At 47.0% G+C, this 18,076-nt stretch overlaps 1 protein-coding gene across 1 annotated transcript in view; it reads right to left on the reverse strand.

The window, feature by feature from the left end:
- Window positions 1–925: 925 nt before the first annotated feature.
- LOC135396131 (uncharacterized) overlaps window positions 926–18,076 on the reverse strand; it is a 316,659-nt gene continuing 299,508 nt past the window's right edge. Inside the window, exons 8-9 of the mRNA XM_064627167.1 lie at window positions 14,956–15,190; window positions 926–2,088 (exon numbers count right to left, since the gene is read on the reverse strand). Coding sequence (XP_064483237.1) covers window positions 1,946–2,088; window positions 14,956–15,190 — 378 coding nt within the window. The 3' untranslated portion in view covers window positions 926–1,945. The remainder of the gene's footprint in view (window positions 2,089–14,955; window positions 15,191–18,076) is intronic.

Here is an 18,076-nt window from a genome sequence, read left to right on the forward strand (position 1 = left end):
AAAAAAAAACTAGAATGGTGCATTCGGGGAACTGAAACGACAAGGTCAAGTCATCGTGCTGCCGGTCGCATATCATAATGTATGCGTGTCTTTGCATTCCAAACTTTTAACGGTATAACATAAATGTACTAGGGTAGAAAACCCAGTGAACCGGTGAGGAAATGTTAAGGGAAGTGCCTCAGGACGAGAGCCGCAGAACAGAGGCTTTTCTTCTGGAACAGTCGCTCTTGGCAGTCGCAGCGGCTCTCGTCCTGAGGGACTTCCTAAACATAAAAGTACTAGTTCCTTGTCGACACTTCAAGCCACTCAACAATGGCATAATTTCTCCAAAAACGCTCTGCTAAACCACAAAAATAATTTTTGCTACTTTATGATTTTTGTCTGGGGCCCCAATTACTTGAGTACTTGCTTGGAAAGCACTAGAAAAAGTACTTCAAGTATGTGCAAAGTTTTTATGTATATTCAAACTCAAACTATGCGCAAAGCAATTTGAAATCTACTTAAAGGAAATACAAGACTTGAGAAACGTACTTGAGTACTTGGTACTTCAAGTACTCCCCATCAGTGCTTGAAACTATGCCGATACTTGGATGTATTTCCCTCCTCAGACGAAGCGCCGACGCGTCATTTTTAGAAATCCCAACACACGATTTCAACTTTTCAAGCGTATATTATCCGCCTTGAAGGACATGGAAGGCGTGGCATGATATAATGTGGCTTGAACGCAGTGCCGAGAAGGCAGTGTACACTGTACAGTCATATTTCCAGGTGTCATCAGATAGCACAATGGGACCATTTTTCCAAAAGAACAAAAAACTTCAGTATCACCCGCACTGCGTACCTTTATGTGTGTGTGTGGGGGGGGGGGATATGTTTATTAAGAAAAAAGAAAGGAAAGGTCAGCCTTTATGTGGATTGTGTTCTGCTGCTGGGATGAACTTACTTTCGTGCGGCGTGTTTAATCGTATGTGGATGCAGTGTATGTTATATTTCAGAGTTTACATGCTTGGTAAGCAAAATGAAAGTGAATTTAGAAACCTGTACTTTTCAACTCTCACATGAAAATACTGTTTCTTTTTAATACTGTTGTTCTAGAACTTTGCCGTTCATGTCTTGAGCACAATCTTCTTTATTCACTTCTCTGCCTCATATACTCAACCATACCCGTCACGAATCACCTTCACCTTAAATTTTTCTTTATTCTCTTCAGGTTACCTGCAACTGAAGATGTGATGTGCTTTAGTGTGACCGTTAGTCATGTTCTGTTTGTAGATATAATATTTGTTTCTTCTACCTTGAGGTTTGTCGTCCGATGTGCATTGCAAAGCGTACTGATATCAGTTACGTTACATATTCATGAACTACATTTGACACACATAAATATCGTGCGTCCACCAAGAACAGGAACTCTCCAGACTTTTCTTGTGGTAGCATAGCAGACGCACAACTCAGCGTATCCGTGAGCACAGCCAAGGGTATCTTCTTTGTTGTTTGTCATTGTAGCGTCAATGTCTTTTCCTGAACTAACGGGAACTGTGCACCGATAATAAAAAGGAAGGTGAAATCAAACTACGAGAGACATGCCACGGCAGCGACTTTAGTGCAGTGCAGCTCGGGAAAAGGCTTTCGTCAGTTCAAGCACTCTCGTCGTTATGCGTCTCACTGTCCTGAAAAACTTGACGATGAACGTCCCTAAAAGTCAATACTTAAGTGTAACTCTACTGCTCATATCCATCCTCGACTCTGAACTTTCAACTTTTGCCCTTTGTCCACTGGTCACACTTATTCTGGACGAGGCGTGTTCTCTCTGCAGATCACATGACGTTGCACCGCTGCTGATCTAAGCTGATCAGATGCTCTGGAAGAACGCTAGGCGTAATATCTACAAATTATCACAGAAGGTTGAATAGGGTCACGCCACTAAATGGGGGAACAACTGCGTTGGTCACAGGTTGGTCACTGGGCTTGATGCGTCTTCTAATTTAGGATCCACATTTTGGTCTTCGTTTCTCGTTGAAGACTGGGAGCTTGACTTTTGGAAAGCGAACATGTCTCTCTTGAGATGGCTGCGCAGAATATTGTCCTTATCTGAAAGTAAATCATGTTGGGTAAATTATCTTAGGAAAACCGATTACATATGGAACATGGTAAGAACCAAGCACGGTTGCGAAATCTGTTGCAGCGCTGGCATAGATAGCGAGTACGAATAGAAAATAGTGCGCAGTAAACGCAGAAAACTTAGGGTACATGTGACAATACTAGTGTGAGAAAGAGAGGCAACACCCCCACATTGATGCCTTTTGTTGTCTGAAGCAGTTTATTGTCTGACCAGGCGGTGCCGTCGCAGCACTCGAGCTTGAAGTGTCGCGGGAGGGGAAGCTCGCCCCCTATCGATCTCGTCTTCCTCCGCGCGTCGATGCTACACTACGAAGCTAAACAAAGAGGCCGTGTGATATATTGTAATCCAATCCAATCATAGCGACGGTATAATAATACATCATCGCGTTACACGGCCATTGCCATGGACACACAGCTTTGTTAGCACAAGTGGTATCAGACGTTCTATGCAGTCTGGTTTCTGTTTTCCTGCCCAGAGTTTGCGATGCGCCATTGCCTATGCTCTCCTGAGGGCTTTGCGTACCGCTTGCTTTCTTCCTAGTCCATGCCGCGCACCTATCGTGACCACATATGCGTCTCCCCCGCTCCAGCATGTCACTCGTTTCTGGGCAATCGTACTAAATAGTTGAAGTACGGTAATGGGTTATACACTGCTCTCAAAAAGTTACCCCTGATCTCGCTCTTGCGGTTGCAAAGTGTCATGGATATAAGCTTCGCGCAGAGCTTCGCGCGAAGTCTGTTGAAGCCAAGTATACGTCTCAAAAATGCGCCTTGCCTCTGCCTGTCACGTTCTCTTACGCACTGTGGGATGAATATGCTCATTCTTAATAATATTCTGAATTGTTTACTTCGATTTCCTCCTTCACGTGTTCGGATCGTACTCACATTGATTCTGCTATCCGCGGCCTTGATTAGACCTTCCACAGATGGGACGAATGCGAGAGAATTTTGCATGAAATAATCCAGAGTGCACACGCGGCAAAAGTGTTCGTGTGCCTTCTACAGATTGCTTAAGTTGGTAGAGCGATTTATGGATATATGTCATATCCAACAAGAGTATGTTACAGTTCCCACTCAGTGCCATTAGAATGGCGTGTACATAGCTAGCGCGTTTGCCACCTGTAGCAGACAAGTGCCGCAATTCTCGTAGTGGTGGAAAGGAAAGGAAAACTGATGTCGAGAAGTTGACTCATTTATAGCGAGATCTACTGCGAGATCGTTTCATACCATGTGCAACAACAAACTGCAAAAGAATGGGCACAGACAATGCCGTGAAGGATGGTAACTATGGTACCACGTGATACCATTGCGACAGCAGTCATGAAGTATGAAGTATAAGTTCCAGAAAAGATGGTTTTCTTTTCATGAAACTTCATACTCCGCGATGATACTATGTCCTTGTGAACTTCTCCATGCCTTGATGCATCTCAGTAAGTGTCATCAGTTGAGGGCGATGTCAGCAGAAGTGATGGTCGTGCATAGCGAATTGCGGCAGTGGCTCATACTCGCCGCGTCCCATGATTCGTTCCACCACTCCCAGTCACAGATGCGGACCGGTGCGGAAGTTAACGTGGGTGCGTCGAACAGGAGACTGAGAGCGATATGCTTGTGGGGGCGGCAGGGAGCACAGCATGTAAAGGGATCAACCGGCTGTGGCTGCAACAGTGTCAGGGTGACCTGGGCAGATACAAGGTGCACCGGCGGATTTCAGAGTAGGGCAGAAGCAGCAGGGCAGAGGTGGATACAGTATCGCAATGGGCACCTAAAGGTTGATGTTGTGCAGTTCTGGCAGCAAGATCAGTACCGCCACGTGGACAATCGTGAAGCAGAGGAACGCAACCATAAAATCTTGCTGGTGCATCGCACTGCCTTCGAGCTGGCTACTTGCTTGTTCCAACTTACCACCGGCAAGCGAAAGAACAAGACCGATGGGGGACTCCAGATAAAATCCTGATCGGAATAATGAAGTCTGTTTGGCTGCAGGGCCGCTGGTGGTAGAGATGCTAAGGTGCCAAGCAGCAAACAGCAGCGTCCCGCGACCAGATCTGAAGTGTGTTGCTTGCGCGGGCTATAATACAGTGAAGGCGTCGTTACACGCTGTGCTGTAGGACGGGCGCCAGGTGCCATAGCCGGGAGAGTAACGGTGGGAGCCCGCAAACACATTAGGGTTGCATGGCTATCGTATTACATACTCTTGCATGTGTAACTGGTACGGCGAACTTATTTCAAGAACCTGCGAGACGCTGCACGCTTCAGTAAGACACGGTTTGAAGGGAATGTGTCCAGGGCTTTGGAACCATCTGGCTCGTCCTGGGCCAAATTTACCAGATGCAGGGCAGTGCTGAAGACAGATTACCCTTGTTTGATTATGTTGCTCACCGTCGTATGGTAGTTACAGCACCGGCCATCAGCTCCTGGCACAGACTGTTTCCAATAACTGCGAACACTCGATAAAAGTCGCCTTGAAGCCTTTGAAGAAGTGATGTCCACGCTGACAGGTTCTTCTTCGCATGGACACCTACTTTGGTTCCAAGAGCGATACCATGTGCTTGTCCTCAGTAAATATGACTGAGTTAATACTGTGGTCGCAAGTTGGATAATTTGACCATTTTATACATTTTGACAATTTGTTGAATTTCATCCATTCCTGTGCTATGTACTCTTCGGACACAGTCATGTAGGGACAAGCAAGCTCAGAGTGATCGCCGATCGCCTGGACCTGCCAACCTATGTGCTGTATATCACCTCTGAGTTTACGAAAGTGTGCGGCGCCTGAGCCATATTGGTTATATAGGTGATGTCAGCTTGGTACACTACCTTAAGGTCGTCGTGTCCAAACCGTATATTGCTATCGGTTTAGATGGAAGCTTGGAATATGCCGTGCGCATCAATCAATGGTCCAGGAACTCCAGCCTGCTTCCAGCAACTGCGCATTTGACGGCGTAGGTAAAGGCCTTGTTTTCGTAGGGTTTCGTCGGGAGAGCTGATGCAAATGTGTTTCATGCTGCTCCCGCATACCAGTGCCCAGAGGATGTCAAATTTACCGTGTGCAGGTGTCAAATTTATTTGTCAGGGTCGATTCACACGATGCAGGTTTAGTTGCCCGCAACCAGGTTGCGCCACCAAGTTGCACCGTGTGAACAGCGAAGCTTTGGTTGCGCAACCCGAGTTGCAGGAGTTGCAGAGCCGATCGCTTCACAAGCGATTCCTCCTGGACCTCTTGCTGCAACCTGTCAATCACACGGCTCCTCCTTGCAAGCGCGACCAATCAGGAAGACTTCGATGGGTCAGTTACTGCAGCGGCAGTACGCGAGACGATGAAATTATCACTGACCAGTGGAAATTAAAGTCTCAATGGATTGAAGTCGTAACGAACGGAAGTCGTGGTACCATTGGACGAAAATGATGACAATGACGTTTTTTCTGGCGAGCTCGGTGACTAGTACGGCATTCCGAGTTGCTCGCCGTATATGAAAGGGATCTATTTCGTGCAACTTCGGTTGCGCGCAACCGTAGCGGGAACAGAGTTGCAGCAAAAAGCTGCATCGTGTGAATCGACCCTCAATGTATCCAGTCGGGCTTAAGCACGTACCGGATAAGCACGTCAGCTTTTACCGGATAAGCCGCTTATTGTATGTCGCCCGAAGTGTACGGTGCTTTCAGTCGCCTCAGGCTCCTGTATGTATAAGGTCGTCTGGTGGTAGTGGTGGTGACGAAAACCGGCTTGCCATTGTTGGCCTCACTTATGTGGGCAGCGTCACGACCGTAGGCGGGATGAGATGAGGTGATGTGATAACAGATGAAGGAGTGATGACTAACACGTTGATCGAACTGTGTGAGCATGTGAACACAAGTGCTGACAACAGACTCCTGCGTTCTAAGGCGCTCGAGCGATTGCGGAGCTGATTTCTGAGGGATTCTGCCTGGGTGGCATTGCCAACGAGGATGTCATCGACGTATACGGGAAACAGAAGTGAGCATTTCTGCACATATGGTGCGCCTATGCTCAGGCTTGTTTACCATGGTATTGTGTGGAAGAAAGGGACGACGAGGCTTGTATTGCCCTCGAGGCCTCGAGCGTGTCGCTCAAGCTTGCGCTTGCTTTTCCAGCGAACTTTGACGTGTGTAAGGGAAGAAAAGTAACCGAAGCTCTTTGACTGCACGTAGAACATGTATTTATAGGTCCCAAACGTCGCCACACCAGCACTGAACAGCCGTTTCGGCCTTATTGGCCCATCGTCAGCAGTGCGCAGGTGGGCGACGCTTGAGCGAGTGGCGTCGCAAGGTCACGTGTAACGTCATGTCCTCCCGTCAGGGTGAGAGACTCACCTCTGAAAGCCCAGTGCAAAGCCAGTGAAGTATTGTGTGTGACTAGTGCGTTCATTAATAACCCAACCAACGTCTTCCCGCCCCGCCATCATACGTGACCTGCCCAGCATGATCATCCAGGCATACGAGGATGGTTCCATAAGTTTCCGGCCCGACCAACTTTTAATACTCATAGAGACGAAACAAATGTATCACTTTTCGACATAGGAAGGGAGTTGCCTCTGGACAGAAGCCGCCGATATTCCGAACAGAGACTGTTCTTCTTCTGGGCACCGTCCTCATCATTGGCATGGTATTTAAAGGGTTAGGTGTGACGTGTTTAAAGGTTCATGCGAATTGTGGGTCTTCTGTCCTGAGGCAACTCCCTTCCTACATCTCTACCGGTTCGCTGGATTTCTACCCATCTACTTTTCGACATAGTCACCCTTAACTTTGATACACTTTTGACACCTTTCAACCAGCATTCTTATACCCTTGAAAAAATAGTCCGAAGTTTTGTCCGCAAAATGCTGGAAAACTGCCCCTTGCACCTCACTATCATTTTGAAATCTCCGTCCTCTGAGGTCCCTCTTCGAGTTTGAGAACAGGAAGTAGTCACTCGGTGCCAAGTCTGGACTGTAGGGTGGGTGGTGGATTTCTTCGAAGCCGCACTCCTTCAGTGCAGCCTTGGCAACAGAAGCCGTGTGGACAGGGGCATTGTCCTGGAGCAACCGGACACCTCGACTCAACCTGCCGCGCCTCTTTTCCTTGATGGCGTCTCGCAGTCGGTGCAGGAGTGATGCATAATAAGTCGCATTCACTGTGGTGTTCCTCTCTTTGAAGTCGATGAGGAGGATCCCGTGTCAATCCCAAAATATTGTTGCCATGAAAAAATGGCTAGGAAGCAAGCGAGCTGGTGAAGATGATGCATAATGTAAAAAACCCCGAGACTAAGGAACACGAAGTGACTTCGTGTTCTGTCTGTCCCTTCGTGTTCCCTAGCCTCGGGGTTTTTACATTATGCATTGTTGCCATGACCTTCTTTGTGGATTGTGTGACCTTGGCTTTTCTTGGGGGTTGCTTCTCCTGGTTTGCACCATTCCATCGACTCCTTTTTCGAAAGGGGATCATAGTAAGCACCATAGTCTCATCCCCTGTGACAATTGACTTCAATATTTCTTCTTCGTTCTCTTGACAGAGCTCCGAAAACCCTTTGGCACAGACGACGCGCTGTTGCTTTTCAACTGACGAGAGAAGTCGTGGCACCCATCTCGCACTGACCTTTTTCATGTGAAGGCCCTCGCCGATGATGCCAAAAAACGGTTGTTTTGGAAAGCCCCAGCCTTTCTGAGATTTCCTTCACCTTCAGACGCCTGTCGCTCAGCACTTCCTCCTCGATAAGAGACAAATTTTCTTGTGTCACCACTTCCACTGGACGACCATCGCGTGGATCATCTTCAATGGACCCTCGCCCCAGTCGAAACTGCTTAGCCCAGTCCTTTACCGTCGTGTACGACGGAGAGGCTTCCCTGTACACATTGTCCAGTCGCGCTTTAATTTCTTTAGGCGAAAGTCCCTCTTTTGTCAAGAGTTTTATCACAGAGCGGTACTCGATTTTTTACATTTTAACTGAAGAGTGCACCCTGGCTGTTTGAAATGCCGCTCTCCAACCGAGAAAAGCATGGAGAGGGTTGAGGGTGGTGCTCCGACCCTCCAACAGATGGCGCCACGCGTCCTTAATCGCATTTTCAAAGTCGCGCGCATTTTTTACCTCAGGCCGGAAACTTATGGAACCACCCACGTACAATCGGCTCTGTGCCAATGGTCACGTTCTTTCTTTGCAATGGATTCCCCGTCATGTGGGCCTATCCGGTAACTCACGCGCAGATGTGGCTGCACGATGTGTTGCAGAGTTGTGATTCATTACACTGTACATCTGCCCCTTACTGTTACTGCCTGCCGTCTGTGTATCCACCGCCGCCGGTATGCTGCTCGTGCCCAAGCGTTCAGATCTGAGGCTGTGATATGTAGTATCAAGTGTGATAACATGCGCGCTCGGCACTTGTGTGATAACGGGCTACTCCCACCGCGTTTCCCATTTAAGCGCCATGTCACGCTCTGTCTCTTCTTCTTCATTGCAACCGCTTCTCATGTAACGTTCAGTTGGGGTCCACCCGCCGCGGACCAATAAAGTGTGTTGTGTCTGTTACTGATGTGCTGCTTCCGAAAAGACATGACATAAATGGCGACGAGAGTTGGACACCCTGCCTTGCTCAACTTCGTATTCAGCAGCCTTTTGGGTATTGTGCCTTTTGGGATACTATACAACGACAGCATGACGTCCGGTGACGAACCCTCTACAGCACATCGCACCATGAGCACAGGTACGCCTCTAATTGGCAGTATCGAGCCATTTGATGAGTCTATATCAGAATGGACGACGTACGAGCAGCGAGTTTCATCGTATTTGGCAGTAAATTCAATACCTAAGGAACTGGAGGTCCATGCTTTCATCACTCTCATAGGACCAAAAACTTATCGTCTCTTAACCGACCTTGTTGCACCGTCAGAGCCTACAGCAAAGACTATAGACGAATTAAAGCAGGCGCTCAGAGCACATGTATCACCAAAGCCCTCCGTCATTGCGGAAAGAGCGAGATTCCACGTAAGAAAGCAAAAAGATTCCGAGACTATTGCAGATTTCGTTGCTGCTCTCAAGCATCTGCACAGTAAACTTTTTTACACTTTTTTGGTGTAAATGGCTTGTCCCATGGCGCACACATTTTTGGTGTTGCCTTTACACTCAAATGATGGGCGTTTTCTAATACATCCTTTACTTAAGTGTATTCCTAATAAAACACTATTATAATGGGCGTTTAAAAACAAAAAGACCCTTAAAAGGGGAGTCTTCTATTGCAAACACCTTTTATTATGGAATTGTTTGCTGGCAAATATTCCCTCGCAAATAGCTAGTGTAATGAAAGCTTCTGTGGCAGCATGCCGAGACCAGTGGCGGAGACATACTGTTCGACGTTCGTGCTTCTATGGCAAGCACCACCCTGAACACGGCAGACTTCCAGCCGTGGTTCCATCGTGGAACCTAGGCCGGAACGCAGTGCGTCGCAGGCACGCCTCGGTACCTTGGTAACACTGTGGGGCCAAGGTGAGTGCCGAGGCTTGAAGACCTCGGGCACCCGCAGTAGCCTATATTGGCGTGTTGGATGGATCATATACTGAAATACAATTTGCTGGGGAACGTTCGTTACATGTGGTGGGGCGGGAAACGTTTGTAACGGTGACGGGAATGCGTCTTTGCAATTAGCACCCACGCTTGCAACAAGTCAGATATATCAGCTAAATACCTAACATCATTCCCTGTCAAATACTGTGTTTCTAACACAGGTTATCGTTTATAATGTGATTGCTTGCTGAGCGGAGCTGTGAAACCAGCATAATTTTTCTCTCACGAAATAAAACGCCATTTTTAACACCGTATTCCCAATTCAAATGGAGTGTAAGAAAGGTGTATTAGACGGCAAACACCTGTTTCAATTCCCCACTTTGCACCATTCATGATCGACATTGGATAAAACGAGGTGTACCTACATATAACACTATTAGCAATGCTCTTCTTGCACACTTTGCGGAATAGAAAATGGTGTTTTTACAAGAATACACCTTTTTTTGAGCAAAGAAAGGTGTAAAATGATTTACTGTGATGGCTCAAACCTGCGAATTCGTCACAAACTTAGACGAAACCATCAGAGACCGGTTCGTAACCGGACCCCAGCGAATGGATATACAAAAGTGGCTTTTTGCTGAAGACGAAACTCTGACATTTAAAAGAGCTGTAGAAAAAGCGCTCTCACTGGAGCAAGCAAGTAGGAATGCTTCTAGCTGCCATGAAGACCATAACTTAACAGCAGAAGTACAAAGACTCCAAGTAACTCTCCGAAAGACTGAACCACCCCAGCAAAAACCACAGCGCACATCGTGCTACCGCTGTAAAGCAACCGCACATATCAGCAAAGACTGTCCGTTCAGCAGTGCGAAATGTTTTCGATGCGGGAAGAAAGGTCACATTCAACGAGCGTGCTTATAAAAACGAACTGTGAACGGAATGCAAGCAAGAGGCACGGCGAATTTTTTCCAAAATCTGAGCATAACGAGTAGCGACTGTTCGCCGATTCAACTGAACAGTTTGGAAGGCAGCATTGGCTCCCATACGTTTTGAAGTTGACATTGAAGGCCAAAAGGTGAACATTGAGCTCGACACCGGCGCTGCGGTGTCAGTCATTTCGGAAGCAAACTATCCGAGAATGTTTTCTGATGTCAGCCTAAATTGTACAAATGTCGTTCTGTGCACGTACACGGGCGAAGTGTTGAAGCCGTTGGGAGTACTGGAAGTGACAGTGGAGTACAGAGGTCAACGTTACAGTCTTCCTCTGCATGTCATCCGTGACCAGGGTCCATCACTGATTGGGCGCGATGGGCTACAGCATATCAAATTTGACTGGACTAGCGTGCATAAACTTGACGCATCAAGAGCGCAGGAAAACAATAATTGTTCTAGAGCCATGTCTGAACTGTGTTCAAAGTACTCTAGCTTATTCAAAGGCGACCTGGGCCACATAAAGAGAGACGTTGTAAAGCTGCACTTGAAAGAAAATGCTTGGCCATGTTTTTTGAAGGCGCGCCCTGTAGCGTTCGCGCTAAGGCCAAGGGTAGAACGGGAATTGAAACACATGGAAGCAATGGGAATTATTACTCCTATTGAAACGTCGGAATTTGCGACATCCGTGGTGCCTGTCGTTAAAAGAAATGGACAGATAAGATTGTGTGGTGACTACAAGGTCACGATTAACCCAATCTTATACCCTAGTCAGACAACATTTCAAATGTCAATTGCGAGAAATGGCCTTCGGCCTCTCAAATGACCTTTGTTCGGGGGTGCCTGCCAGACAGGCGGGAAAGGAGTGCTCCTCAACTGACTGCCCTCACCGGCTCCCTTTTTCGGTTTCGTTTTCCCTGTCTGATGTGGAAATTTGAAGTTGGTCTGTGCGCCACAAATCAAGATGCAGAAGTCATATGCACTTCTCTAAATAGGATCTAAATACGCACAGTTTCACTTCATTATCCGCAGTTTATAGGTCTTCCTATATTCAGCTGCGAAAGTAGCGAGGGTACAATGGCATAACACTGTTTTCGAGATTGCTCCTTTCTGCACCTCAAATGTCGTTGGGGGCCTCCTTTCGCGTTGATGGTCATTTCTTAGAAAGGTCCTTTGAGTTGCCGTCTGACACGGCTCTGAGAGGTCATTTTTTGCAAATGAAAATTCCCCGAAGTTCTTCGAGCATGCCGTCTGACTGGGGTATTAGACAGTGTTCAATACCCACTACCACGAATCGATGACCTGTTAGCCGACCTGGGTGGTGGAAAAAACTTTTCGCGCATCGATCTCAGTCGCGCATATCAACAACTCGAAGTGGATGACGACTCTAAGAAATATTTTGGCCGTCAACACTCACTTAGGCTTGTACGCCGTGACCGCCTACCATTCGGGATAACTCCAGCGCCCATGATTTTCCAGAAAGTTATGGACTCAATGCTGACAAAGTTACCCGGTGCTACGTGCTACCTAGACGATATTCTAGTCACTGGCAAGACAGACGAAGATCACCTGCGCAACTTAGAAGCAGTTCTAATGACTCTGTTGGAAAAGGGTGTCTGAGTACAACGCGACAAATGTGACTTTTTTAAACCAAGACTGGAATATTTGGGACACTGTATTGATTCTGAGAGCATAAGGCTAACGCAAGAACAAGTCAAAGCTGTCTTGTGGGCGCTCACCCCAAAAGATAAGCGACAACTAAAGGAATGATAAATTATTATGGAAAGTTCCTTCCGAACTTATCGCGTGTGTTGCATCAGCTGAACAACCTTCTGTGTGAGGACAAACCGTGGATTTGGAACTCAAAATGCCAAAATGCGTACGAAGAGGTGAAGGACATGCTTGCTTCGACTGCAGTATTAACACACTACGACCCAGCAAAGCCAATTCAGCTTGGATGTGATGCCTCCCCGTACGGCGTAGTTGCCGTTCTGTCGCACATAGGAGCAGACGGCATCATTAGAGACTACCGTATCAGATAATGGTGCACAATTTACCTCAGAAGAATTCAGAGGTTTTGTGCGCGCTAACGGAATTCGCCACGTGCTAACCGCGCCGTATCATCCTTCGACAAATGGCATCGCAGAATGATTTGTTCAGTCCCTGAAGCAAGGGCTTAAGAAAAGCAACGTTCATCCTTTTCATCTGCGATTGTACAATTTCCTGATGACTTACCGCAACACGCCACATGCCACTACAAGGGAATGTCCGGCAACATTCATGATGGGTAGACGTCTACGATCCAGATTGGATCTTGTAAGGCCATCGCTGCACTCCGAAGTCCAACATCTACAGTTCAAGGGTGCCATCAACAGACGTGCTCGCGCAAGAACATTCAACGTTGGAGATTACGTTGGAGCGAAATTACCGGGGCCACCCTAAGTGGTTAAGAGGTGTGATTGTTGGACAGTCGGGTCCAGTGTCTTTTCAGGTGAAGGTATCAACCCAGACGGGAGTTCATGTCTGGAGAAGACATCAGGACCAGCTTCTGATCTCGGGGTATCCTGATCAAGTTCAGCACCAAGGATCATCAGCAAACGACCTGTGGTGGGACTCTACTGGAAGTTCCGAACCTGGCACATGCAACGCGCCTATCGAAAGATTGGCTGCGGTCGCAACGCGACGATATCCTCAGCGTCAAAGACGTCCACCCGACTTCTATCGTCCAACATGAATTGCTGCAAATTTTTTAGTATTCACTCATTAAGTGACTGACTAACTTGTGGCATCAAATGAATGCTTTATTCAGTGTTTGAAGAAAGTTTCGTTTATGGCTTATGGTTTCTGAACTTTCCCAAGCAGCACAATGTACTGAAAGTCGAGTGCAATAGGGGTGGACGGGTAAGTGGAAGACCTTGAACAGGACTCTTGAAACTAAGGAACGTTGATAAGACACATACCGTCCACCCCTATTGCACTCGACTTTCAGTACATTGTACTGCTTGGGTTGTGGCTATTTCATATTTGTGCGCAGTATAGCATTTAAAGCGTAAACAGAAAAAAAAGTGACGAATTGTAGAAGTGTCTTCTGTATAAGGGTGGAGAAGTGATATGTAGTACCAAGTGTGATAACATGCGCGCTCGGCACTTGTGTGATAACGGGCTACGCCCACCGCCTTTCCCATTTAAACGCATGTCACGCTCTGTCTTAAGAGACAGACATTCTTCGTTGCAACCGCTTCTCATGTAACGTTCAGTTGGGGTCCGCCGGCCGCGGACCAATAAAGTATGTTGTGTCTGTTACTGGTGTGCTGCTTCCGAAAAGACATGACAGGCTGCCTCATACAACAGTCACCTGCAATCGATCGACCGCTCTGTGAACTTCTTTATTGCGTGTCGCTGCACTCGTCACGAGGAATCGGTCCTTCACCGCCCGCCTCGGTCTGAACGTCGCCAGCACACCGCTGCATCTGTTCAAGATGGGTCAACCCAGCGCTCCCCTGTGCACAAGCTTTGGCGTGGTGGCTGATATTCCCCACTGCATCCTACACTGCCGGCGACACCTTCTGCACAGTGACGCCCCCTGTCGTCGTGTATCCCAACTTGGCTACAGCACTATAACATTAGGGAGTTTTAGTGCATCGTACGCTATAGCCTTTGGGATAGCGTGGTGGTTCTGCGCACTGCGCGAAGCTCTTTTTATGGTTTACGCGTGCGCAGAACCACCAACGCTATCCTTTACGTACGCAAAGGCGATAGCGTACGGTACACTAAAACTCACTAGTGACTACCTTACTGGGTGCCGTTCCTCAGCCGACCCAGTGGGCCGTCACCACTGCGCTCCTCCGCTTTCTCCACGCTTCCAACCTTGTCAACGCCTTGTGATTGTGTGACCGTGTGTGTGATTTTTCAGATGCTCTTGACACGAAGGACGGCGTAATTGTTGACCAGTCGTCGACGACAAACATGGAGCTTGTAATTCGAGGATAGAGAGCACCCGTCTGGTAACATGATGCTCAACTGCGTCATGGAGTAGAACGTCCTGCGCCGCATTCACGAGCCGAGGTTCGCTGCGAAAGCAGTGAGGTTGGGCACCTTAAGTGAGGTAGCCATGCAACGTTCACCCAGCAGATGTTGCCTACTATAGCCGTGTTACCGAAGCCGAACCATGTGTTCCTGGCGTATGGTGGAATAATCGAGTCAAGTCTGCAGATGATAAAAATCAGATGGGGATGCCATCCGATAGAGAATGCTTCGGTATTTCTAGCCAGGTGAAGCACTGCAGCTAAGTGAAGATACCAGAGTGCTGATGGTCGTACCGTGTATAAGCTGTGGTGAAGAGGTAACGGGGCGAGATGCAAAGCGTCTGTTCATGATCTATTGTATCATGTGCGCGATTGGGAGCAAGCAATACTTACAATTCTTCTTTGTGGTAACTTCCTTATCCAGCAGTGGCTCTCTCTCACTGTGCCGTCTGCTGAGATCGGGTGACGGCTCTGGACTCTCGTCTGATATAATCTGGTGTCTCTTGATGTCTTCAAGTGGACCTTTCATATCTTGATTAATTGTGGCCATTGGGTTTACCCTCAAGGTACCGACTGTAATTCCGACCTGGATAGGGGGAGATGGTGACCGATCAGAGACAGACGTCACCTGAAAGCAAAGGACGATTAGCTTACACGATGAACACGTGGTGCACACAATTAGAATGTTCGTTTGTGGCATAATGGTAGTTAACTTCTAGAATCTACTGTCTTGCAGTCTACTGATGGTGAATCACTGTGGACAAACGCGGACATGGCCTCACGTAAAATCTTGATATTAAAATATGTCAATGTAAAATCTGCTCATTTCCTGTTTACGCTAGCGCCGTGCGCAATTGCATTCCAGAACGGCCGTGTCATTCTTATACATGGTGTTCAGGAATAACTAGTAAGGCAGGGAGTATATGACAAATAGTATTCTTAACGAGATGAAGCACAAAAGCAACCGGGCGATGCTAATGACCAGGCTGCTAAGCCTATAACATTGAATCTACAAGACCTTGTCCGTCCTCTGAATGTGGGCTTTGGGCTATTGCAAAGAATATATAGAAAATAACCTTCTGAACCCCCTCAATAACCTCCCTCCTTTTATAAACCTGAGCATGGCTTCTACTAAGAAAACTATCGAGACACATAGTGATCTCACTTCATACACAATGCAGTGTGTAATCTCGAGAAACAACGTTCTCGGTTTCCCCATTTATTTATTTATTTTTTCCTTCTTCTATCACATCACATATTCTCGGTCTAAAACTCAATGAAATATCGTATTCTGTCAGTTAGTACTCTTTGTCCAGTACAGAATGTATTAAAACCCAAAACTTGCCTAACGTAGCGAAAATAAATCAGTCAAAATGAAAAAAGAACCAAGGCAGGATACACCACCACTTCCCTTCCGTCGAGCCCTCGGGGGTCCCCCGAGTCTCAGGAATTGGTACATTGGTTCATCTAATATTTATGACAAACTTCGAATTTTATTTTCCCCTGTCTCCGGCTGTTTCGCGAATGATTCCGTGCCGTACTCTCGCGTACCTTCCACATCTAACTCTGCTGATCTTCAAGTTGATGCTCTATGCACTAAATATTCTGGTGTTCACTCTTACGTCACCTTACGCCTACAGGAATAAGTAATGTTGCTGGTACATATTCTAGTGAGAGCGGTACGAGAACTGAACGAGAGCCCAGACAACAGTCGCATTAAAACAAAGTTATGATGACTCCAGTCAGACGGGCACACTAACGGCTTTAAGACTTTAATGGCCTTACGAAAATGCCGTAGGTGAAATGCGGTCTTAAACCATGGGAAGCTGCCAGACGGTATCTGTGAGCGCGTTTTGCCGATGATGTCTACAGCGATAAACAGATTTGTGAACGTTGAATGAGGCTTGTAAAATCACATTTGTTCTCCCTATGAGCACTCGGAAACAACTTTTGCTTGGTATTTATTCAATTTGAAAAAGACAACAACAGACAAGATTTGCTTTGAAGCGCTTTGGAAGCAGACGACGCGGAGTGCAGTGGTTCGAAGGTATCACTACGAGTTCAACATGCGAGATAGAGAAGCAAAGTGAAAAAAAAAGAAAAAAAAAGAAATGCTGCAGGAAAACATCAGGCGTTTTACGCGAAAACAGTTGACAGAACATTACGTCTCGTAGAAAGCATTTTGTTTCCAATAACATGCATATTATCAGATGTGAGCTATCCTGTTCATGGCATTTGGTAACGAGGCTTGGGGAGTTTCGAGGGAACGCCGTAAACTGTCTTGCGGGAACTCTGTTGCTCTCACATCTCAGTTGCGTCGCAAAGGCCGTATGACTGCATGACTGTCTGGCAAGAAATTAATGACCGTGTGCACTTAAGGCCATAAAGGGCGTAAGTGCACTAAAGGTCTGACAGGTGTACTATACTATCATTCGATAAATATATCACTCCCCCGTGATTAGCCACGAGCTACCGCGAGAAGGCCAATCACAACGCTTATCTGAAATCCCGCCCTAGCAACACGGTTTTGACGTGCCAACGAGTGATGTTTGGAGAGGATCAACTTAAAAAACAACAGCGCTTGTTCTTTCCAAGTTGAAGATTGGGCCAGAGTAAGCATTAGACACCTTCTCAACACACGGATAGGAATGCTTTGTCGTAAAATATCATCTCGATCTCCGCGCCCCGAAAGAAAAGCACATAATGGCTTATCTGACTTATCGTTGACACTGGGCGCCCTTCGAAGTTACAGCTTTTGTTTCGGTAGGGTCCCCGCAGTTATTGTCCCTGTGGGTCAAGAAAAACGCAATGGAAGAACGTGCGGAGTCTCGGTGATGGTCCGGGTCGCCAAATATATAGGAGACGGTGTTCCCCTACATGAGTCCTGATCGGCGATGATATAGACCAGGGGTGCGTGAACTCATTCGTAACCATGGGCCGTACTGGGCCATGGGGGAACTACGCGGGCTGCATACCACGACTTTAGGGTAGCCTGTTTCTGCTACAGATGATAACAGTACTTCAAACGACATAAAACGTATTACTTAGCGTTGCTCAATCACAGCGTTAGCAATCCTTTTTATTTGCTTGTGATGAGGAAACTTGGCACCTCTTGTTTTTAACATCGCCATAGCGCAACTGCATTCTTAAGAGAACAACGTTGAGGTGTTCGTTTGTTAGTTGTGAGCGTAACTTTAACTTATTGAGGTTCATCACAGAAAAGGCCTCCTCGCAGACACATTGTTGGCACAGTTGTCTCGCGAAGTAAAGTCACGAATTTATTAGTGGCAGTAGTAGTAATTTGGTAGAAATGTAATTCAATCAAGTAAAAATCAGACGCAGGGACTTAGAGACGAATCAGCGAAGACGACGAAAGCGACACTGAGACAAATGGGGAACGTCGAATTTTCAACATTTTATCATATGATTACTACGCGAGCGACGAGCCTTTAAATGTCAACCTGAAATGCTGGATCAGACGCCATTCAACATCTGCAAAGTTCTCGGCCCATGG

The sequence above is a fragment of the Ornithodoros turicata genome, chromosome 5 (genome assembly GCF_037126465.1).
Source record: "Ornithodoros turicata isolate Travis chromosome 5, ASM3712646v1, whole genome shotgun sequence".
Taxonomy (NCBI): Eukaryota; Metazoa; Arthropoda; class Arachnida; order Ixodida; family Argasidae; genus Ornithodoros; species Ornithodoros turicata.